Source organism: Hyaena hyaena, unplaced genomic scaffold (assembly GCF_003009895.1).
Source record: "Hyaena hyaena isolate Hyena2069 unplaced genomic scaffold, ASM300989v1 scaffold_1262, whole genome shotgun sequence".
Classification (NCBI taxonomy): Eukaryota; Metazoa; Chordata; class Mammalia; order Carnivora; family Hyaenidae; genus Hyaena; species Hyaena hyaena.
Genome location: NW_024081896.1, coordinates 21,542 through 46,135, shown reverse-complemented (window position 1 = coordinate 46,135; position 24,594 = coordinate 21,542). Strand labels below are relative to the sequence as shown.

The 24,594-nt window shown below is 35.1% G+C and overlaps 1 protein-coding gene across 1 annotated transcript in view; it reads left to right on the top strand.

Moving 5' to 3' along the window:
* TRDN (triadin) overlaps positions 1 to 24,594 on the top strand; it is a 307,272-nt gene that overhangs the window by 273,128 nt on the left and 9,550 nt on the right. The window contains exons 26-29 of the mRNA XM_039223086.1: positions 17,312 to 17,338; positions 17,828 to 17,857; positions 22,721 to 22,750; positions 24,363 to 24,410. Of these exons, the coding sequence (XP_039079017.1) occupies positions 17,312 to 17,338; positions 17,828 to 17,857; positions 22,721 to 22,750; positions 24,363 to 24,410 (135 nt within the window). The remainder of the gene's footprint in view (positions 1 to 17,311; positions 17,339 to 17,827; positions 17,858 to 22,720; positions 22,751 to 24,362; positions 24,411 to 24,594) is intronic.

Genomic DNA, 24,594 nt, shown 5'->3' with positions numbered 1-24,594 from the left:
GAATTAGGGCCAGAAAATCTACTGTGTCTAAATTGTAGGTTATTATTTTAAAACCTTGTCTGAAAAAGGGAAAAGTGTGAATTAGGAAAACAGCATGGCATAGTAAAAAGAGAGGAAGATGTGACATTAGAGAAACTGTAGTTTTAAATGGTTCCTAATTTATCAGAGATATAACAGCAACCATCTTTAAAACTTTACAGGGTTAAGAATCATGGGGCACCTGGGTGGCTCAGTCAGTTAAGCATCCAACTTTGGCTCAGGTCTTGATCTCACAGTTTGTGAGTTTAGGCCCTGTGTTGGGCTCTGTGCTGACAGCTCAGAGCCTGGAGCCTGCTTCAGATTCCGTGTCTCCCTCTCTCTCTACCCCTCCCCCACTCATGCTCTGTTTCTCCCTGTCTCAATAAAAAACAAAAAAAAAATTTTTTTTTAAGGATAAAAGGCTATATAATGCATGTGAAATGCTAAAAACTAAGGCATACACTAATTCAAATTTTGAAGACCTGAGAGAGAAGGGATTTCTGTATATAATGCCTCAATGTATTTCATTTTGTTTAATTACCTGCCCCCAAGATCAAATCACTTCCTTTCCAACATAGATCTTCTTCTCATCTTTTGCTTGTTTATTTGTGTGATATTTCCCCAGTAGTTTGTGTGATACTACTACCTTTTTTAAAGTTTTATTTATTTATTTATTTATTTTTATTTAGAGAAATAGAGCAAGGGGAAAGGGCAAATAGAGAGAGAGAATTCCAAACAGGCTCTGCACTGTCAGTGTGGAGCTCAGTGCAGGGTTCAAACTCATGAACTATGAAATCATGCCCTGAGCTGAAATGAAGAGTCAGGCACTTAACCAACTGAGCTACCCAGGCACCACTGTGTGGTAGCACTTTTAATCTTAAAACTTTTTAATTAAGTCCTTCTTTCTTAAAAACCATATAATTTTATACAGTTCAGCCAAGAGTATATACCAATAACATTATTGTTATGGAGTTTTTTTTTGTAACTCTAAAGGGTGGAAAGGTGTCTTGCAGTATAAGGAAGCTATTTTTGCATTTGTATTTGGCAAAGTGTTTTGCATAGAAGACTAGTTATAATTATTGGTACATGAAAGAATTTTCAGGTTAAGTAAGTCCAGGAAAAGCTTATCATACATATTATCATACATTTGGAATTTATCATACATATGGACACATTAAGGAAGTGGGATAGTAAAGAAACCAACTGAACCTTTTTTTTACCCAATGTTTTTCAAATTTATTCAACCATGATATCTTTTCTGTAATATAATAGCAGTGTTCAGCTGAACGCACTGTAAGGAATGATGTCTTACACTTACTTAAAAGATTTGAGGAAACGGTAGAGCAAAGATAATAGAATTTTTTAAAAAAGTAAGTGACAACATATATTTAAAAAAAAAGGAGAAAAACAAAATGAGAAAGGCTGGAGAAAATGTTCAGTTGTGTCACAATTAGAAGAATGAAGATATGCTAACATGTATAATTTACTTATACCCAGACATTGCTATCTCAAAATTTCATGTTATTTTTCCCATAAATAAGAAGACAGAAAATTCTATTGTAATGTAATTTGGGGGGAAAATTATCTTAAAATTACACTGATATGGATAATTGAGTAATTGCTAGCAAGCAGCAGTGGTGATAAATACTTCATAAGTCTCCCTACAGAGACTCATATAAATCTATGAGACAGCAAGTCAACCACCATTTCTATCATAGACTAATGTTTATTGAGTAGTCAACAGGTATGTGTCATTATAATATGTTGAGAGGGTTGATTACTAAAAAGAAACAATAAATCAAGAAAACTATAATGAGTTTTACTATGTTAGTTCAAGGACATTTACTTAAAGCCTTGTAATTCCAATCTTGGAGAAAGAAAAATAACTAATATTGGTGGAGCAATTAATCAATTAATCAAGAGAATTTATTCACATATATGCAAAACATAATTTGATCTCATAATGATCTTGTGATTCAGGTTCCATTATTTAGCCCATGTTACAGGCAAGGAAGCTGATTCAAAGATCAAATGTTTCCCATGTTACAAAATTCATGGAATAACATGACTTCTTTCAACACATCAATGACCTCATTCACACACTCAACATTATTTCTAAGTCAGTGAACAAAAGACTCACAATATCACAAGTTGTCCTCTTTGACTTTAAGGTCAATGTAGTGTACTTCCTCTTGCCAATATATCCTTGATATAATTTACTGCCAAATTTAGGACCTCAAGTATCTTAGTCTCAGAATAATGTAGACATGATAGATCAAGGAAAGAGAGGAAGGTGGGTGGAGAAAAAAAGACAATGCAAAACAAAACCCCAAAACAAACAAACAAAAAACAACACGTGAAGTGGTGGTACTTCTATTTTGAACTGTAAACTTAAAGTAATCCTTAGATAACAATTCTAGATGATACTAATAATAAAGCAGGGTAGTACACCGTATGTTGCTTAGGGCAGGGATTTTGTTGGTTTATTTCATGTATTTCCTGTGCCAAAAACAGTTCCTGGCACATAGTATGAGCCCAGTAAATGGCTTTGAATGAACAAATGAGTAAGAGTTTAATTATATAGTCAAATGGATCTGGACTCTTGTTTCCTAATTTGTTAAATGGAAAAATTGACCTTACGAGGTTTATTATAAATGTTAAAATATTGTATTTAAAATGTTTAGCATGATTCTGGGCACAAATAAACAGTTAAAATGTTATCTATAAATTAGATTAATAAGTACAGAAAACAACAGCTTTTAATTTGGTACAGTCTTTCAAAATCTGAAACACATTTATTGGCCTTTTGGCTCCCCAAAATGAAAGCAACTTTTGTTTTGTGGAAAAACAATATAACCTTTTTCATGTGTAACTTTAGATGCACCATTTCTGCACTAAAATCTTATTTTTTTTCTACTTTTAATGGTGACTTGAGTATTATAGTCTTTCATTTGTTGCTGTTATTGTTCTATCTTCTAAAGATTGGGAGATCTATTTCTTAGCTAATTCAATCAAGCAAGCAAGCATGGTTTGATTAGTAGCTTCTGAATCAGTCTATGACAGGTACAGTTTTTTCTCAGCTGACTTAAAGGAGAGACACAGGCTCTGCGGGTCCCGGAGAAGTCGTCTCTATTAAGAAAGAATGCAATAGCTTCTTTTAAAATTTCTAAGCTCTACTTATGCATTCGTGTAGTCAACGTTAGTGTAAACAAAAGAATTATTAGCCATTATTTAGATGTCACCTTCTTCAGAGATTTCATCAACATACATATTTTAGAATCTCCAAAAGTCATAATTTTTAGTTTTCAGACTTTCTCCAGAATGATTTTCTTCCTTCTGTAGTTTATGAGAATCAAAAAATGCTCTTTTTGTCCTTTCTAATAAAATTTTCTTTGAAAATCTTTCTTCATTTCAATGCAATCCAAAAACTAATTGAGGAAGGTGGTAAACAGACTCGGATTTAGATGTTTCAGAGTGGCAAAAGCAATTTACTAGAGAAGGCTTTTCTTGTCACAGAAGAAGTTGAGGGTGTGGCTCTTCTAAATTAAAAGAAAAACTCAGAAGCTTTTTAGATACTTGCCTGTTAAGAAGTCAACTCTATTAGAAATGTTTCTGTTTCCAGGCTAATTTGTGAGTTACTCTGACAAAATATTGCAAAATTTACAAGATCCAGTTCCCTCAGGTTAATGTCTTATTTAGTTTATATCTTCTTTGCTATTCTAAAATATGCTAGTTTCATTAATTATTTGAACTTATTCTCACTCTCTTTTTTAGTTTCTCCTATGCCAATACATGCTTTTATACTATTTGTAATGCACAATATATTATCCAGTTTTCAAAACTATGTTCTTAGATCAACTATTCTTTGTGGTTTTTCAGTTTAATGGATCAACATAACATCTATGCATGGGAATATTTCTCAAGCCTGTGATGAAGTGTTCACTTGTGAGATGCTTAAAACAGCGTTTATATTCAATAATTGAATCATATTCCAGGGGAAAATATTTCAGATGCCTCTTGTGGACAAACATGAGGGATCTTTTCTTTTCTTTCGTATGCTATTCAAATTTAGCTCTCAAAAACACAAAACATCTTGAGAAAGAAATATGGTACTATTTGTTTGACTATAGAAGAAAAGGAAAGGAAGGGAAGGGAAGGGGGGGGGAAGGGAAGGGAAGCGAAGGGGAGGGAAGGAAAGAAATAATATTAACTACCATCTCTTTTATTCTCACATTTCTAGTTTCAGAACATAATATTCTCAAACTCAGGAACTGAGCTTGATGTGACCAATAACAAACATGGCAGAAATAATGGTTTCTTTGGGGCCATGCCTTGCAACTTTAGACAAGCCCATCAAAATTTAGACATTTTACTGAGAAAATGAAACTTTTCATAAACCCTCCATCCCCACCCCTTGCTTTAATCAATGCCTTGACTCTTAAGGTAAGGATTCAGCATGGTGGATGCTCATTTCTTATTGCCTCACATCTTTCCTAAGACCCACTTAAAATATCAGAACATGATGTAGTAAAGTTTAGAGTAATATAGTTTAGTAAGTCTTAATAATTAAAATATGCTTGTGTCACATGATGTCAGTCAATTGAAAAGGATTGAGAATATCTATTATATTCTAGCCCCAAGCTACTCAATAGTCACACCTAAACATAATATAATTTTCTCTTTTTCATTGGTGAAATAGCCATAACCAACATTAATGAGAAATTCTGTACACAAATTTTTACATGTTATTTTTACATATCCTGAAGCAAGATGATCACAACACAAATTTGAAAAATCTCCCATGTAGAGAAAAAAAATGGAAGATTTCTGCCAATGGTATGTTTCAGTGAAGGCCTATAGAATTAAAAGAACTCTCTTTTCTGCAAGTCCTTTTCAAATATTTTAGCAGCATCTTTAGTGAGTCATTAGTGGGAGTATGTTTAGTTGCATGCATTACTCAATAGAGTAACCCTCCATTTATATACAGTTGTCACTTGTTCATTAAAGACAATGATTGTTGACACTGTGAGACAATGCACAAGTGCTAAGAATACAAAGATGATAGTTGCATTGTTGTCCCTGCCTAGTGAATTTCACAATTTATTTGTGGAAGACAAATGAGTAAATAATTACAAAGTATTGCAAATAATTACAGTGTACAGAGATGATGGTTTTCATACGATGCTGAGAGTACAGATTAGGGGTGTCTAACTCATCCTGGAAAGAAATCAGGAAAGGCATCCGGAGGGAGACAGCAGCTGAGCTGAGACTTGATAAATGAGCATGGTATGGTGAAAAGATGCAAGTAGAGGGCAAAAACATCAGGTGATATGATAGGGTATGAAAATTATATATTTGAGGCTCTAATAGAAGCAGAAACTGAGAAGGAAATCAACAAGTACACCCAAGATATATTTAGAAAATGGAATCAACAGGGCTCTCTTAACAGCTGAATAGGGAGGATGAAGCATGGAGAATTTTGGATGATTTTCAACCTTCTGGTTGGAATTGTAGATGGAGTGTAGTATCACTTACCAATATAGAGAATTGTGTTTGAAAAAGTCTTTTCTTTAGGAAGTTCAGTATGTAGGTCAATAATTGCGTATGACCATTTATCCCTTTATCTTCTATTTTCTCTGAACTTTCCAAAGTATATGTGTGATATCGAAATTGATATCCTTTTCTATGCCCTTAAAGAGAGGTAGGTAGAATGGCATTTCAACCAAATCTAATTTCTATGACTGTCACCAGAATTACATTCATCCATAAGAATTTGTTTTTTCAATTAATAGGTAAGATTTAAAGGCTAAATATTCTTAGGAGACTGAAATGCTTAGCAGGCACCAAATGCTGAGTCATTGCTTGACAAATGAATGATAGAATAGTTGAATAATCATGGTGTGTTCTCCATGTTTTATTAATTTCTCTATCAAAAAAAAAAAAAAAACAAGGGAGAGTCTTCTAAGTAATGGCTCCAATTAACTTCTATTTTCTATTGTTTCTCTGTTAATTTCCCGTAATCTGTTATAACCAATCACAGTGCAAACAAAACATTTGCTGCTAGCAATTTAATCAACGTCACTTTAAATCCCTCTGAACTTCAAGGAGAAGGACTCAAAGATACCATTCATGTGAGGCAAAATCTAAGATACCTGAGAGGGATTGTGAGAACATAGTGGTCAAGGGTAGATGCTTAAATAACAAAAAAGTTTTCATAGAAATTTATTGTAATAGAGTCTCAAAAAATTTAGCATAATTGGAACCTAGAAAATTTAACACAATGCAAACAAAACCAGTGAAGATGAAGAAGTCCTTTCTGTATATGAATTTCACTGGGTTCATGTATATAAGAGGCCATATGATCACAAATCTTAATACAGTAGACCTTAAGGAATTTCTAAACACTATCTCAATATGTTGTCAATACTTCTGCTTTTAAAAATTAAAGGACACCATGAACAATATTTTTACTTCTTACCACCAGACTGCATTTTCATTGATCCTAACATAAAATAAAAATTCTTCCCGAAATTTAGTTCCAATTGTCAGTGGCAATTCTTGCTTGCCAAGCGGCTTTTAGAAGACTAAAGGGTTATTTTCAAAGCATTATTTGTGATTTTGTTTCTGATTTATAGCACTACATAAACAATGCTAATCCTCACATAATTTTACATTAAATCTCTAAAAGTGCATTTGTAAACATCAGGTAAATGATAATATGGCATTATTTCAATCAAGTAACTTTATTTAGTACATTTGATGAACAAGATTGCCTGTATATGTAAAAGGTAAAAGAAGAAAAAAGAATGTTTATTCAAATTCATATCCAAGTCAGAAAGTAGTTCATTTTAGAGTTTTATAATATATTTTACATATTTAACATTTATGTATCTTCCATCTTAATTTTGATAATTGAAAGATTAGAAAACCTCATAAAACATGTAGGTGAGTAATAACGGCTTCTGGTAATATGTAATAAGATTTCTGAACTGATTCAAGCATCCCATAAAAGTCCTTATGATATTTTCTTGCCTCCTCCAAATGGCTCATTTTTCTGATATATATGATACAAAGTTTGGATATTACTCTTCATGTCAGTTTAAAAGGTAAAGTACCTGTTTGATAGTTCTTTCTGGTTAAGATATAAATCTGCAGCAGAGCCAATTCCTGCTCTATAGTAAATAACTGTGTAAATAGATATATTATATCTATGTATATGGAACAGACTCAATGGCCTCAGAAACAAGGTTTGTTTTTCTGCCTTTAAATTTAAACATATTTCCATCAGCAAAAAATCTATTAGGAATTGAGCAAACAGATTTACTAAAAAGCAATAAGCCTAAAAGAAATTAATGCTGCAACTTTTCACATTGATTATCTAAATTGTGTCTCCTTTATAAATTATTTACTATTTAGATTTAAATTAATATTTAACAGGGGTGCGTGGGTGGTTCAGTCAGTTAAGCATCCACCTCTTGATTTCAGCTCAGGTCATGATCTCTCGGTGTGTGAGTTTGAGCCCTACATCAGGCTCTGCCCTGACAGTGCAGAGCCTGGTTGGGATTCTCTCTCCCTCCCTCTCTGTTCCTCCCCTGCTTTCTCTCTCTCTCAAAGATAAATAAACTTTAAAAAAAATAAATTAACATTTAACATAAATATATCACTTCACCTGGATGAGAGCTTAGAAACCATCAGTCTAGGGGCGCCTGGGTGGCTCAGTCGGTTGGGCAGCCGACTTCGACTCAGGTCATGATCTCATGATCTCACGGCTTGTGGGTTTGAGCCTTGCTTTGGGCTCTGTGCTGACAGCGAGCTCAGACACTGGAGCCTGTTTAAGATTCTGCATCTCCCTCTCTCTCTGACCCTCCCTTTCTCAAGCTGTCTCTCTCTCTCAGAAATAAATAAAAACATTACAAAAAAAAATTATTTTAAAAGAAACCATCAATCTAATTTCTGCCATTTATTTTCTTTTTGTAAAAGGTAAAGAAAGTTAAATGGCCATGTCAAGGTACCACAGCTAATGAGTTTCAAGAACCAAACCCAACTCTTAAGGTCTCATATCTATTACTTGACCCCATAACTCTGCACATTAATAATTTTTATTATGTTAAATCAAGATTTTATTATTCTTGTCAGATGTTACTTTAGGAATTTCCTTAGTATATATAGATAGAGACATGTTGTATATTACTTTATGTAATTTTAAACTGCTGTGATTTCTATCATCCATGTGTCTAATATTTCAGAATAATTTTTGCTCAATTTTTTCCTTTTCTTTCCTTTTTTGTTCATTGAACATGACCATTTTTTGTTTAAGTCAATGCATAGTAAAAGTAGAAATGGACAACATTACATTGACAATTTCATTTGTTTTCAATAAAATTTGAGAAATTTAGAAAACAAAAAATTAAAAGCTATAATAAAAATATTTTTTATAAATTTTAATGTTTTATTTATTTCTGAGAGAGAGAGAGAGACAGCATGAGCAGGGGAGGGTCAGAGAGAGGGAGACACAGAATCTGAAGCAGCTCCAGGCTCTGAGCCGTCAGCACAGAACCCAACATGGAGCTCGAACCCACGAACTGTGAGATCATGACCTGAGCCGAAGTCAGATGCTTAGCTGACTGAGCCACTCAGGCACCCTTATAATAAAAATATTTTTAAAACCCTAAAATCCCTCTAAATTAAACAAATATATGTAAGAATGTATCTGTCATATTACTTCCTACTGTTTGAAACACAGCCTGTGACATGAAGCCAGTTACTATCCCTATGAGAACAACAGAATTATAATGATTTGGTTTCCTTTGTTAAAAACTAAAAAAATTCTCCTATTATATGAATTTGATTTCATATCACGTCCTTTATAGATCTCAATCACAAACCTCTGAATAGAATATTACTGCCATCTATACTGAAAAGTTGACATGCTAGAATCAACATAAGCATGTTCTGTCTGTAGTTTTATCCATTTATGTCTCAGTAGATTGAAACCTTTCTCTTTGACTCTAACTAAGCCTTATTTGCTGAAATATGACATACACAATTAGCTGGAACTCAAAATTGTAAAAAATAGCCACAGATTTTGTTAAATGAATACTATTAACAAATGTAGTCATGGTTCTAAAACAGAGGTTCTCAGACTTCAACATGTGTCTGATATACCTGGAGAGCTGGGCTCACCCCTAGAGTTTATGGTTCTGCAGGTCAGGGATGGGCTTGAACATGTGCATTTCTAATAAATTTCCAGGTTATCCTATTGCATGAGAACCACTACCTTATAGAATTCTCCACCAACAAGTAATCTACAGTGTTCTTATACTTATTGCTACCTACATGTGGACTTTAAGGAATATATAGGCTTAGATGACAACATACATATGCATTTTATTCATTCATATATCTGCAGATGCGTTTCCCTATAAAGTTTCATCAGATTTTAAACTAGTACAATTTGTCTCATAATTGAATGTATGAGATCATGAAACTGAGAATGAAAAGAGCTAAAGAACACGTGGGAATAATATTAGCAAAATGGTGGTACAGAAATTCCTAGTGTCCATTACCTCCCAAAAGCATCAATGTGAACATCTATATGTACAAAAAAATACTCTCACAAGAACTAAGGATTCCAGGTAAGGGAATATAACACCTGGTTGAAGCACAGAAATAAAAATAAAAAGAAAACTGAGGAAGATAAGAATAGATTCACATTACCCCCACCCTCTCTGCCAAACCTGGGCAGCTTAGCACAGAAGAGACACCCTCTGTGTAGGAGAAGGAGAGTGAAAAGAGTTCCCAACTTCACTGCAGACCCCAGTTGGCCTGTGTCAGCACCAGGTTGACTCTCAAAGGCCTAGATGGCTCCCATGGTACTAGGCTCCCAGCCCACCCGGGCACTGACCAGCTTCCACAGCCTGTGGGCAGCAAGCATGGCACAAGGTTCCCTGCAGGTTCCTATGAACTTGCTGCTGGCGCATCCTAGCATAAGCCAACTCCCACAGACCCCATGATCCCAGCCTGCCCCAACACCAAGGTAGCACCTGTAGCCTCAGGCTCTAAGCAGTACCCATAGACTAAGATTCCCAGCCTGATTCCAAGCCAGGTAAGTCCAAATAGACCCAGGCCCCAAATGGGCTTCTATGAACACAACCCCTTGCTTTGCCCCAGCACCAGGTCATCTTTGAAGTTCCAGGTGGCCTTCTGAAGGTCCAGGTTTTAGATGGGTCCCACAACCCAGGCTCCTGTCCTGCCCCAGGACCAGGCCAGCCCACATGACCCTAGGCTGTAGACTGACTTCTGTGAAAACAGACTCCCAAACTGTCTCAGCACTGGGCCAGTCATCAAGACCCAGATGCCAGGCCCTCCCCTGTAGCCCTTGGCAAACAGTCAACCTCTTCAGATCCAGGCACCAAGATATTCCCCATGAACACAAACACAAGGCCTGCCCACCTGCTGATCCAGGCACCAGCTCTACCTGCCCAAGGACACCATAAAATGGCACTCCCAGGATGTCTAGATGAGCTGACTGGTATGAAGCTTTGTCCACCAAAGCCAGTCTATAAGGAAGTATTTACTTGCTCAAATTAGCACATATCAGCATAGAGACACAAGGATCATGAATAATCAGTGAAATATGACACCACTAAAGGAAACTAGTAAAGCTTCCATGACTGGCCCTAAAAGTATGGAAACCTATGAATTACCTGACAAAGAATTCAGAATAATCCTCTTAAAGAAATTCAGTGACTTACAAGAAATTACAGACAACTAAATGAAAGTAGGAAAACAATACATAAACAAATTGAGAAGTTTGAGACAGAAACAGAAACCATTAAAAAAACAAAACAGAGTTCTCAGAGTGGAAAATACAGTGACTAAACTGGAGCATCCAATACAGAGCTTCCATAACAGACTGGACCAAACTGAAGAAGGAATTAGTGAATGAAAAAACAGGTCATATGCAACCATCCAGTCAGATGAGGAAAAAGAAAAGAGAATGAAAAACAGCAAGAAAGCCTTTGTGAATTATGGCACACTATTAAAAGAAACAACCTAAGCATTATTGGAGTCTTAGAAGAAGACAGCAAGAGGGGACCAAAGTTTACTAAAGAGATAATGGCTGAAAACATCCCAAATCTGGGTAAAGATTTGGACATTCAAGTTCATGAAGCAGATAGGTCCCCCCACTTATACCATAGTTGTTAAGAGTCATAGTTGCTACAAGAGCCAATCTTAAATGTTATCACCATGCACACAAAAAGAAATAAACATTGTGAGGTGATAGATGTATTAGCTAAACTTATTATGGTAATTGTTTCACAATACATATATGTATGAAACCATCAAGTTGTACACCTCAAACTTACATATGTAATATGTCAATTGTATCTCAACAAAGCTGGAAAAAATATTTAGATTTTAGTGGTGAGATTTCATTATCAGGACTTCTTAGCCTACTCTCTCTGAGCTTCGTATCCACTGATTATTAACAAGTCATTAAACATAGTCTCATATGTGCTCTATATTGGCAAATGTTGATTTTATCCCTCTAGCACAGTAGTTCTCACACCTAAGTAGTCATTAAACTCACCTGAGAAAGCTGCTCCAGGAACCTCAGTTTGGGAACTACTACTTTAGGACCTAGATTGACAAGGATGTCTCAGAGGTAAAATGTATAGAAGCATAACACACGTATACCCTGGAATGTTTGTGAAGCCTGGTATGTTTATTTTGGAAAACAAGAAAGTATTTGAAATTATTTCCAAGATCCATCCAGTTTGAAAGTTCTCTTATTATCAGCTGTAAAATTTTTAAGGTTCTTCTGCTCTTATATCAAACTCATATTGAAATTTAATGGTCTTATTTAATGATACCCTCTATTAGATTATCTAAGTAAAAAATTTTCAAGATTTTCTTATGTATTGTGTGTCTAAAATGGTGTTACATTTAAGCATTTTACAAAATTCAGATGTTATGATATTCATCTGAATTGTCCTGACTAAATTAAAGTATAATAAATGGGAACTAATTTGCTCATTAGATCCAGTAATGAGGCAATTTCTATGATAGTCATCAAATTATGATTTTTTTTGAATAAATTCATGAAAGTTCAGTTTCTTACTTCTGTTTGTGAATTTTACTTTTCTTTTAAAATTTAAAGTCTAGGGGCACCTGGTGGCTCAGTTTGTTAAGTGTCTGAGTCTTGATTTTGGTTAAAGTCATGATCTCAAGATATGAATCATGAGATCAAGCTCTGCCTCCACTGTCAGTGTGGAGCCTGCTTGGGATACATTCACTCCCTGTCTCTGCTCCTCCCCCACTTTTGAGTGTGTTTGTGTGTGTGTGTGTGTGTGTGTGTGTGTGTGTGCACTTGAGCACTCTCTCACTCTTTCTCAAAATAAATAACTTAAAAAAATAAAATTTAAAGTTTAAGTGACCTCATAATGAGTAGGCTTTAGGACTCTCTTGATTCATTTTGGAGTGTATCTATCATATTGTAGAGGTGGTTGGAAAGTTTAAGATAAATACATTGCATGGATAAAGCTACTTCATTAGTGAATTAAGATAGTAATTTAACATATACATTTAAGATATCTTAAAGCTATTTATGGACATGTGAATCAGAAAGATCATTAAATGAGGGCTCCCTGGGTGGCTCAGTTGATTATGCATCTGACTTCAGCTCAGGTTATGACCTCACAGTTGGTAAGTTCGAGCCCTGCGTTGGGCTCTGTGCTGACAGCTCAGAGCCTGGAGTCTGCTTCAGATTCTGTGTCTTCATCTCTCTCTGCTCCTCTCCCACTTATGCTGTCTTTCTGTCTCTCAAAAATAAATAAATTTAAAAAATGAAAGGCCATTGAATGAAATTATTCCATTATTGATCAAAGTTAAACAATCAATTTTGAGAGAATTTGTTATGAAGCAGATTATTTAAAAGCCTTTATTGACATCACTCATGTTAACAGTTTCTGGGCCAGAATGTTATTATACAAAGTTATTTAGATCTATGTTCAATGTAGACCTTTGGCTATTGATACATATATAAAACATGAACTTTAATATTTCCTTGAGAGTGAAAAATCTGTACAAGTAATTTATAGATATATTAGATAATGATTTTACTGTGTCAGTAATAACTTATTAGCATATCAAATAATAATTAGATACATCAGAAAATACAATAACCAGTCGCATAACATAGGGATGTGTATTGGTCTCTTTCCTTTGTTTTTGTTATTTGTGTTTTTCTTCATTTGGTTCTTTGTGGTTTTATCCTGTATCTTAAAGAATTGATATAGGTTAAACAAGGCATATTTGTTCCTCATTGTGGAAAACATAGAAAACGTATGTGACTGCTGAAGAATTTCACAGTTCTAGGGTCATGAACTAGAGTTTGATCTCAGGAGCAATTGGAACTGCTACCTAGTTGTTGCAGGAATGATTTAAGGTTTATTATTCAAATCCCATTCAATATTTAATAGGATTACAGTAAATACCCTTTACTGCAATGACCTCAATCACTTAAAAGTAACAAGTTAATCTTGAAGTGAATGTCAAATGAGGTGTGACTTAAAGTTAGCAATTCTATTCATTAGGACTTTATGGACTGAACATTTGGTTATATTCATTTACTTTTCTTTCAAGTTCATGGTACCATTGCTAGGGACAACTTTTTTCCCTTAGCTAATTTACCCATTTGGAGCAGAATAATGGTCCTTCCTTATGTCAGCCTCTAACCTGGCTGCAGCAGTGGTCTCACAGCCTTATACTGAGGCACATACCCCAGCAGGCTTCTGGTGAGAAACTTCCAGTCCCAAGTTTTATCCAACTGCTGGTATAGATTATTTGCATAGTAGGTATTTATTTAATTTAGTCAACATACATTTATTGATAAAGTCCTATATATCAAGAACCATGCTAAGCTTTGGAAGCACTACTATCTATCTATCAATCGATCGATCAATCTATCTATCTATATAGATATATAGAGAGAGAGACAGCGAGAAATACTATTGGAATATTAAAGGTACACCCAACCCAACTCAGTCTGAGGGATTAAGGGAAAGCTATCTAGACCAGCTTATTTTTTGGATAATATATGAAGGAAAATGAGATTTAGCCAAACTAAAAAAGAAGAAGGATATTCTAAATAAAGAGATCAACATATAAGAGAGTCCAGAGACTAAAGAGACCTTAACTTGGTGTTTAGAAATACGGTACTTCAGTGTGCCTTGAATAGAGCATGCAAAATGGTGAAGAGAGAGAAAAGGGTAATGAGAGATGCAACAATTAGATTCATCACTAACCCCACCAGCCAGGCAAAAGCAGTTGGAGTTCACAGAGACGGTACATGCTCTAGACTGAGATATGATATGTGAAATGACCACACATGCATTCTAGAACATCGCTCTGGCTACAAAAGTTAAGTAAGTGTGAGGGGAGAAAGCCTGTGTTTTGGCTTTGAACAACCAATTTGTTTGTTCTTGGTAATTATGGAGAGAAGCAGTGGTGGACTGGACTAAAGTACTGGCATAGTGTATCTGTTGCCTAGGACTGTGGTAACAAGCACCACAAACTGGGTGGCTTAACATAACAAAAAAGGATTCTAGAGAGAGAAGTCCAAAATCAAGTGTTGGCAGATCCATGTTCTCTTTGAAGGTTAAGAGGAGAATCTCTTCCTTACATTTCCCCTTACCTTTTGGAGTTTCCAGCAAAACTTGGTGTTCCTCGGCTTGTAAAAACATCATTCAAATCTTTGCCTCTGTCATCACATGGTATTCTCCCTATATGTCTTCACGTTATCTTCCTCTCTATGCATGTCTCTTATTGGACTGTGTTTAGTGTAGTGTAATTGGTCCATGGTGAGAGCAGAGGGTAGAACCCTCTGAAAACTATTACATATTTAGGGTAGGTTTTTTTTTTTAAATATTATGTACTACATTAGACTGTATTATAGCTTTTATTCCTCTGAAAACACATGAAATAAATTTATCTCAGGTAATAATACAAGGAATTGCTATACCAGGAATTCTCTTTAAAAACTATTTGTTTATACTTTAAAATATTGTGAATTTTATCATTGATTGCACTTTTGATTTTTGCCTGAATACTAGAATGCTGAGAAGTGAATTGTCACACCAAGTGCAAAGAAATAAGTAGTAACTTTAACACGCATTTTGTGTGCTAATGTAATTCCTGAATTCATATATTTTCCTATTTTCATTTTTCTCAACTCACTTCTCCATTTATTTACCTTCTCCTGTTCTCATTGTTCCATTTATTTACCTAATGAACAAACATATGTAATCATATATTAGGTATTGCACCAGTTCCCTGGATTCAAAGATGGATGAGCATGATCTGTTTTCAGATATCTCAGTCTAAAAGGAAAGGTATTTATTCAAGTTATATTTACAGTAGGTTGTGAGTAACATGATCAAAAGATCTAAATGATAATATTGGTACATAAAGGGGAAACACAGTTCAACCACCTCAGATAAAACTTTCTGAAGAAAAGATAGCTGAGCTGAGCCCTGTGTAAAAGTTAGTCAAATAAAAATTGAAGGGAACAAAACTCTGATGAAAAAAAATTAAAAAATCAAAGTCTCTGCATAAATGGTGAGACATTGCATGCTTGGGAAGTAGAAGAGTCAATATTAAGATGTTAGTTGCTCCCATCTTGATCTATAAATTCAGTGCAGTTTCAATCAAAATCCCAGCAAGTTATTTTGTGAATGTTGACAAAGTGATTCTAAAATTTATACGGAATGGAAAAAGACTCACAGTAGCCAACATGATATTGAAGTACAGGATCAAACTTGGAAGACTGACACTACCCAACTATAATGCTTACTATAGAGAACTAAGGTATTGTTTCCATTGTTTCTTGCCCTGACCTCAAGTACTTTACTCCTGTGCATTTGGTGGTTTAAGGGGCCTTCCACAAATCCCTAGAACTTGCTTTATCTCTTTTCTCTCTTTCTTCTTCTCTCTGCAGCTCTCTACTTTACATGATTCTCACCTGTGATCTCTAGCTGTCTTGGTCTTTCCCGACCCCCAGCTCCATCTCCTCAGTTCAGTTCCATTCTGCATTAAGGCCTTATAATTCACTTAAGGCATTAAGCTGAGACAGTCATAGGACACACTTCATATATTTCCCATCATTTAAAAATCACTGTCCTTCGTTGTCTATGTTCAATCTTTAAAGCCAGTGTTTTATGTATTTTGCCTGTTTTCTGTAGTTTTAAGTGGACTAATCAGAACTCAAGTGAATAGGAATTTACACAGGAAAAGGTGATCAATATAGTTAATTATATCCATTGGTATTGGCAAGTTGGGGGGCAGTGGTGACTGGAGAGACCTGAGAAACAAAATGGTGGGAATAAAAGCTATATTTTAGTGAATTTATGATTAAGCAGGAGTCAAGAAGTATAAAAAACAACTAAAGGTGACATTCCTAGGAAGCTGAGTTGAACAGATGTTAAAAAGGTACCGGATAACATTCGTAAGGGAATACAGAATCAGAGGAAAGGGTTTTTGTTTACTGTCAAAAACTTTGTTGAGATAGAAAAAAATAAAGAAAATTGAAATTGACTATCAATAAGGCAGAGGTTGATGAACAATGATCTACAGATTGATCACCAGTCTTTTCTGTAAATAAAATTTTATTAGAATACAGCCATGCCTATTCATTTACATATTGTTTATGACTATTTCTGTGTCACAACAGCAGAGCAGTAGAGTTGTGCAGAGATCATATGGTCCAAAGCCAAAAATATATATTATCTAATCTTTCGTAGAAAACTTGTCAACTCATACTAGGAATCCAACATGCAATAAAAGCCTATAATATATTTCTAGTCATTTGGAGTTACAAATTTTATAGCAATCATTTTTAATGTATTATACTGTGACAGTTAGCATTAATAGTATTAATGAAAATGAAAAAAGTCTTATATTTTTTATTTTCAACAATAAAGGGTTAAAAAAGTAATTTTTCAAAATAAAATTATGTGCTCTATCTTAATATTAGAATAAAAAGTTAACACTGAACACAAGAGTTTGTGAGAAAACTATTTTTAATGGTACAATGAAATTTAAAAATGATTTTTTCAATTAGTGATTTTGTGTGGACAGTAAATTACTTATCCTGTAGAATTTAAATAAAGAACAATAGTTGGAGTTTATAGTATTATTTTGATTTTCAAATATGCAATATTCTATCACATTTGATGTCAATTCAATAACAATTGAATGACTTGGTCTTTAATAATTTTTAAACTTTTTTTAGGCAAAGAAGTCAAGCCTAAGCCTTCACGTATGTCAAGTGCATGCCAAAAAATAAATAAATAAAACAAATCTTAAACGTATGCTTTTACTTATCTTCTGATTTCATAGTTGAGTATTTTGCTTAAAGTCAAAGGCTTAACTACTTTGTGTAGACAATGTGCTTAGTATCCTTGTATTTCTAATATCCTTTGTATTTTAATATCCTTTGTGTTTCTGAGAATATGCTATACTAAAATTTTCTTTAATCCTTTGTTCACTGAAGGTACAAAACAATACCTTTTGTTAAGTTCTCACAAAAATCTTAGTTCACATTTTCATTCTATCTCAAAATAATTCATGTTGTGATTGATAATGAGGAAACTTCTTTGTCTGTTTGTATTAATTTGTTGCATTTATAAAAAGAAGAAAATTAATATGACAGATTAAAACAATGAATAATGTGTTAAAAATATGCATGAGTACAGGAAATAAATATCTTTGTATAATCATCATTATTAATGTTCACCTATATTTTTAGAGCCACAAGTAAAAAAAGAAGAAAAACCAGGTATGTATAGATTATGTATAGAATCATACTTGCATTTCATATTTATAATGACTAGCATATTACTTTTTTCCTAATGTTTCCTGGTGCAAATATTATACAAAAATGTTACCCTTTATTAACTCTTTAAAAATGTGTATTTTCTATTCCACCTGTTCCTAGAAAAGGATGTACTTACAATGGAGAAACTGCTCAGAAATTGATGTGGTTTGTTTAATTAATTACTTTATTTATTTATTCTCAAGTTAGCTAACATGCAGTGTAGTATATTGGCTTCAGGAGTAGATTCTCACAATTCACAGTGCTCATCCCAACAAATGCCCTCCTCAATGCCCATCACCAATTTTCCCCACCTTCCTAACCCCTCACCCTCATCAAACCTCAGTTTGTCCTCTGTAGTTAAGAGTCTCTTATGGTTTGCCTCTCTCTCTGTTTTTATCTTATTTTTGCTTCCTTTCCCCTCTGGTCACCTGTTAAGTTTCTCAAATTCCACATATGAGTGAAATCATGTGATATCTTTCTCTGACTGATTTATTTTGCTTAGCATAATACCCCCCTCCCAGTTTCATCCACATGGTTGCAAATGGCAGGATTTCATTCTTTTTTATCTCCAAGTAGTATTCCATACACTATCCATTGTATATATATATATACACACACACACACCTCATCTTCTTTCCATTCATCAGTTGATGGACATTTGGGCTCTTTCATAATTTGGCTGTTGATAGTGTTGCTATAAAACTATATGCACAAATTCTTAGTAGTACAATTGCTAGATCATAAGGTAATTATATTTTTAATTTTTTGAGGAAACTCCACACTGTAGAGTGGCTATACCAGTTTGCATTCCCACCAACAGAAGAAACAAATTATTGAGCTGAGTCTTGCAAAACCCCTATTTTTGCTGATTACTATACAGCACAGACATCCCACCAGAAAAACAGCTCCCTTCGTTCTTCTGGGGCTGCTGAAAATTTCTGAGGGTTAGAGTAAGCAGCAGAAACTTTTTAGAAAGAATACACAGCAATCTGATTCTCAAAACAGTTAAAACTTTGGTTCATGTTTGCCAACTATTAGTGTTATAGGGCTGCTGTAATAAAATACCACAAACTAGGTATCTTAGTACAGCAGAAATTTATTTTCTCACAGTTCTGGAAGGTAGAAGTCTGAAATCAGGGTGTCAGCAGGGCCATGTTTCCCTTGAACCCAGAGGGAAAAGACCTTTCCTTGCTTCTCTGGCTTCTGGTGTTTGCCAGCAATCCTTGGTGTTCCTTGGCTTGCAGTTGCATTATTCCAACCTCAGCTTGTGTCATCCCATGGACATCTTCTTCCTTTGTGTCTTTATCTCTGTTTTTTATCCTCTTTTTGTAAGACACCAGACGTATTAGATTAAGGACCCACTCTACTCCCATAGAACTAAATCTTCACTAATTACACCTGTAAAGATCTTATTTCCAAGTAAGGTCACATTTTGAGGTACTGGGTGTTGGGACTTCAGCCTATCTTTCATAGGGGGAGCACAATTCAACCCATAAAGGCCAATCTTCTGACCCCCCCCCCCAAATACATGTCCTTCACATGTAGCAAAATACATACACCTTATTCCAACATCCTTAAAAGTCACAACCAGAGGTGCCTGGGTGGCTGAGTCGGTTAAGCGTCCAACTTTGGCTCAGGTCATGATCACACAGTTCGTGGGTTTGAGCTCCACATCAAGCTCTATGCTGACAGCTCAGAGCCTGGAGCCTGCTTTGGATTCTGTGTCTCCTTTTCTCTCTCTACCCCTTCCCCACTTGTGCCCTGTCTCTCTCTGTCTCAAAAATAAATAAACTATTTTTTAAAAAGTCACAATCATTTTAGTTACAGCTAAGTCCAACATTTCATCAATTCAAAGCCCCAAATCTCATTATCTTAAGCATGTATGGATGAAACCCAGGGTATGATTCTTCTCGCAGAAAATTTCTCTCCATCTGCAAAAACAAGAAACAAATTATCTGCTTCCAAAATAAAATAGTGGAACAGGCTAAGATAGAAATTCCCATTTCAAAAGGGAAAAAACCAAAAGGAAAAGACAGAATTATGGGTCCCAAATAAATTAAAAAAAAAACATAGAGGAAAATTCCATCAGATGTCAGGATCCAAGAATATTCTCGTTGGCTGAATAGTGGGTCCTCTAGGCCTGCCTGGGTGCTGGTTCTGTCTTTCCACAGAGCCCCCAGGTGGCAGCCCTGCTCTCTCTCCCCATCAGCCCAGGACTTTTAATCCATGGCTCTTCTCTTAGAGTTGGTATTTGCTCTCTGTCCATTCCAGCCCAGGCCAATCTTTTTTACTTGCCTAGAATTCTCACAAACATGACCAGTTCTGCATTCAGTTGATGAGGTCCATGCCACTGGACAAAGAGTGTCCTACACGGATCTTTCCTCATAATAACTACATCTCTGTTCCTACCTTCTACTGAGGTGGGTAGATTGGACTTGCAAGTTTGTCTGGTCACTCTTTTTGCTCTGTATCCAGGACACCCTATCTCGATAGGTTGAGAATTTTCCAAAACATCAAATGCTGGTTCTTTTTGCTTAACAATTCACTCCTCAATTTGTCTTTTCTCTCACCTTTAGTATATGCAGCAAGGAGAAATCAGGTTGCAACTTCCACACTTTAATTGTAAATTTCTTCAGCTAAACCACTTTCTTCACTTAGAAATTCTACCTTCTGTTACTGAAACCCAAGTTCGGCTGTTTGCCACTGAAAAGCCAATACTCCAAAGAGTATTTCCTTTTGTTGGAAAGGAAAGGTTGCTACATTCAACCTTGAATTGATGTCCAAAAACCATCTCCCAGTTTCCCAGTTAAGGAGTGGGGTTTTTAAAAGGGAGATTCAGGGTAGGAGATTACATACATATTAATGAAAGGGGTGGAGAATTTATGATTATTCATGAGGAAAGCTGGAGCATATGCAGCAGGCAAACATATACATAACATCCATCCCATATTCACTTTGGGGTGGAGACTTAACACCAAAACAAAGCAAAATTCATCCCCTGACATCAGGAGTTTATCTTAGGACAAGAAGAAGGAGCTATGGACACTCTCTGAGAGCTGGTATAACCTGCATGGGGTCTTAGGCTTATTTTCTCAGGTAAGAAATTCAGAGCCAGCTTGTTCATAGGTTGGAATCATATAAGCGGACCTTGAGTCCATGCCTCTGTGGAGACAGCTAGTGGATTTTTTAGTGGAGTTGGAAAAGACATAATATCTAACTAGAAGGAAACAGTTCCCTGAAAAATAAGCTTTAAACCTTCTGCTAGTTTCAACTTTAGTAACCCCATGGGGCACGTTTTCACGTACCCCATCTGAGGAACACAATTTAGCCAAGTTGTCTGCCACTTTATATCAAAGATCACCTTGCAGTATTCAATTACATGTTCCTCATTTCCTTCCCAGACCTCACCAGAAGCACATTCAACATTCCTATTTCTAGCAGCATTTTGTTGATATATGTATTTGATAATGGTATATATGTTTTCTAAATTATTAGATGCTTTCTTCATAGGTCTTGCCAATTCTAAGTCCTCAGCAGAATAGATTCTGATGTCTGTATTTCTGCCAATAAACCTTTCAAGGCAATCTAGGCTTTTTTTTTTAATCAGGTGTCTCAGAATCTTCCAGCCTCTTCTCACCAGCACCAGGCAAACATATGTAACATCCATCCCATGTTCCAAAGCCACTTTCACATTTATATATATTTGTTATAGCAGCATCCCATATCCTGGTACCAAACACTATTGGTTTCCCTGGGTAACTGGAATAAAGTATCACAAACTGGGTAGCTTAAAACAAGAAAAATTTACTCTCTCACAGTTTGAGAAGCTTGAAGTCCAAAATCATGATGTCAGCAAAGCCATGCTCCCTTTGAAACATGTAGAAGAGAATCTTTCCTTGTTTCTTCAAGCATATGATGTTGGGAGCCATCCTGATCCCTTGGTTTATAGATCTATCACTTTCATCTCTGCCTCCACCATTACATAGCCTACATCTCCCTATGTGTCTCTTTCCGTGTCTCTTTTTCTCTCCTTGTAAGGATACCAGTCAGATTGGATTAAGAACCCACCCTGCTCGAGTATGACCTCATCTTACCTTAACTAATCATATCTGCAACAATCCTATTTCCAAATAAGGTCACATTCTGATGTATTGCAGGTTAAGACTTTAACATATCTTTTTGTGGGACACAATTCAAACCATACCCTATTTTTCTAAATTTCTAAATCATATAAGAACTCAATTAGATATATTTCAAAGATGCTCTTCCTATTCCTGCCATCAAATCATTCATCTTATACTGACATGGAAATTATACTCTACAATAATCATCTTGAGAAAACAGATTTTTCTAATTGAAATCAATCAGCGGTAGCAACAACTTAATGACAGGTAAGTACATGGCATGATATTAACTACTGTGTCTTTTATAGTTCAGCCCTGGGGCTCCTGAGTGAATCACTCTGTTAAGCATCTGACTCTTGATTTCTGCTCAGGTCATTAGATCTCCTGGTTGGTGGAGTCGAGCCCTGTGTCAGGCTCTGCACTGACAGTGTGAATTCTGCTTGGGATTCTCTCTCTCTCCTTCTCTTTCTGCCCTTCTCCTGCTCCCACCTACACACTCGCTCTCTCTCTCTCAAAATAAATAAATAAACTTAAAAAATATGTCTAGCACTAAAAAACCAGCAGGAAATTGAAATAATTTTTAGTAAAATTCTGCCTTTTTAATTATGGTTGACGGAATAAAAATGATTTCTAAAAGTGAATTTGTGCTCTAGTTCATTTTCTCAGATTTAAAAATTTCTGCCTTTTTCCTTCCCTTTAGAGTCACAAGTTAAAAAGGAAACAAAACCAGGTAACAAATATTTTTATTTTTAAATAGATACAGAGCTGATATTGCCTTCATCATAGAACTGAAAGAGGCTTACCACCCACCAATGGAGACTTAGTGTCCCAGAGCCTCACTGTTTTTCTTACTCTGTTGCTCAGTATGGTTTTATATCATTGGATTAGCTGAGAATGGGGACATCCTGTAGGCAAGAACACCTAGAATATGGCCTTAAATGAACCACAGCAGGTACTTTAGGTTTCAGGAGACATTTTTGGGGGTCCTTCAACTCTAGTGTTATCATATTTAATTTGTAGGCTTATTTCCAATGACATAACAATAATAAAATCACAGGATCATAGACTACTGGGATTTGAAGAGAAAAATGACAAGAATTTATTAAACATCTGTTATGTGCTAATGAGCTAAGGAATAGCTTAGGATTTTTATTTTCATTATATCATTGTGAGAGACTTGTAACATGACAATTATTATTCATATTTAATGTGTGTGGAAACAGTTCAATAGATTATATTGAGAAAATAATTTTTTTCCAAGATTTTCAAGCTAATAAATGTGGGAGCTAAGATTCTGCCCATGTTGGATTTACTCAAAACTTTGGGTGCACTCACTAAGAAATTGTCCCAGACTAATGATTATTTTATTAGGAAGTAACACTGACCTAAAACCAGGGTGACCTTTCCAAGTTTACCTTGCTAAATAGTGTTTTAAGTCCTAGCTCCGGTACCAACTAGCCACTGACCTGAGGCAAGTTAAAAAAAACCCTCAGGCTCCATGGAAGCTATTTCTTCACTATAAAAAAATTACGTAGCAATATTCCTCAATGTCAGGAACTTCAAGAATTCAAGTTTAAATGTGCATATGATACTATCTTACCCCTTTAATTCTCACCAAAGCTTATCTAGTAACTGATCAGAAACTTGATCCTAGTTTCTCTTATAAATAATATATTTTTAATGTATCAAAGCTTATTAATGCCTAAGTACTGTCTTACGATTTATTTTCCTGACAGTATTTTTTTTTTTTTTGCTGCAGATGAATGTTAGCAGATGGAAATATTTTGCATTTTCCTTTTTTTTAAAACCAGAAGCCCAATACTATTGAAAACTTCTAGTTAGACCTACTGTCATTTCAAATTTTTACTTATTATTGTAAATAACATAATTTTGCAAGGAATTTAATTGTATATATATAAAGGTTTCCTTTTGAACTTCATCTGAAAAAACTCAAATATAGTACATGTATTAATTTTATCTATAATGTTTACATAGAATTTTGACAAGAAAATTTCAGATATTTCCAGGAATATATATTTGTTATCTATGCTTTAGTATTTATGCTTTATTACAACCTATCTTTTGGAAACTATAAGTACTTAAAGTAAATAAGAATTCTTGGTATATCGTTTTCATGCAATCAAAACCATTAAGTTTTCATTTAAACTAAAGTTACATGAAAATTTAGAAACAGTTTTTCTCTGTGGACACATTTTTTGAAATGTGTCTGTTATTTTCTGCTTAACAAATCACTGGCCCATGGAACAGAGGAAAAAAATCACCGTATGTTAATTTATAAAGCTTCTAAACAGCTGAAAAGATTTTCTTTTTATTATTTTCAGAACAGGACAGAGCAAAACCGGGAAAGACTGTTTCTCATGGTAAAGCAGGTATCTTGCAGGTGCTATCTATAGTATCAAAGTGTCGCTCTGTGTTCCGGTACCAGCAGGATGAAAAGCTTAATGTCGAATCTAAAGTTTTTAGGGATGATTCAAGTCTTAAGTCATCCAACTTCTATAACATCTCCAATTTTAGTCATCTTCATAATATTTTTGGAACTGAGGACTTGACCTG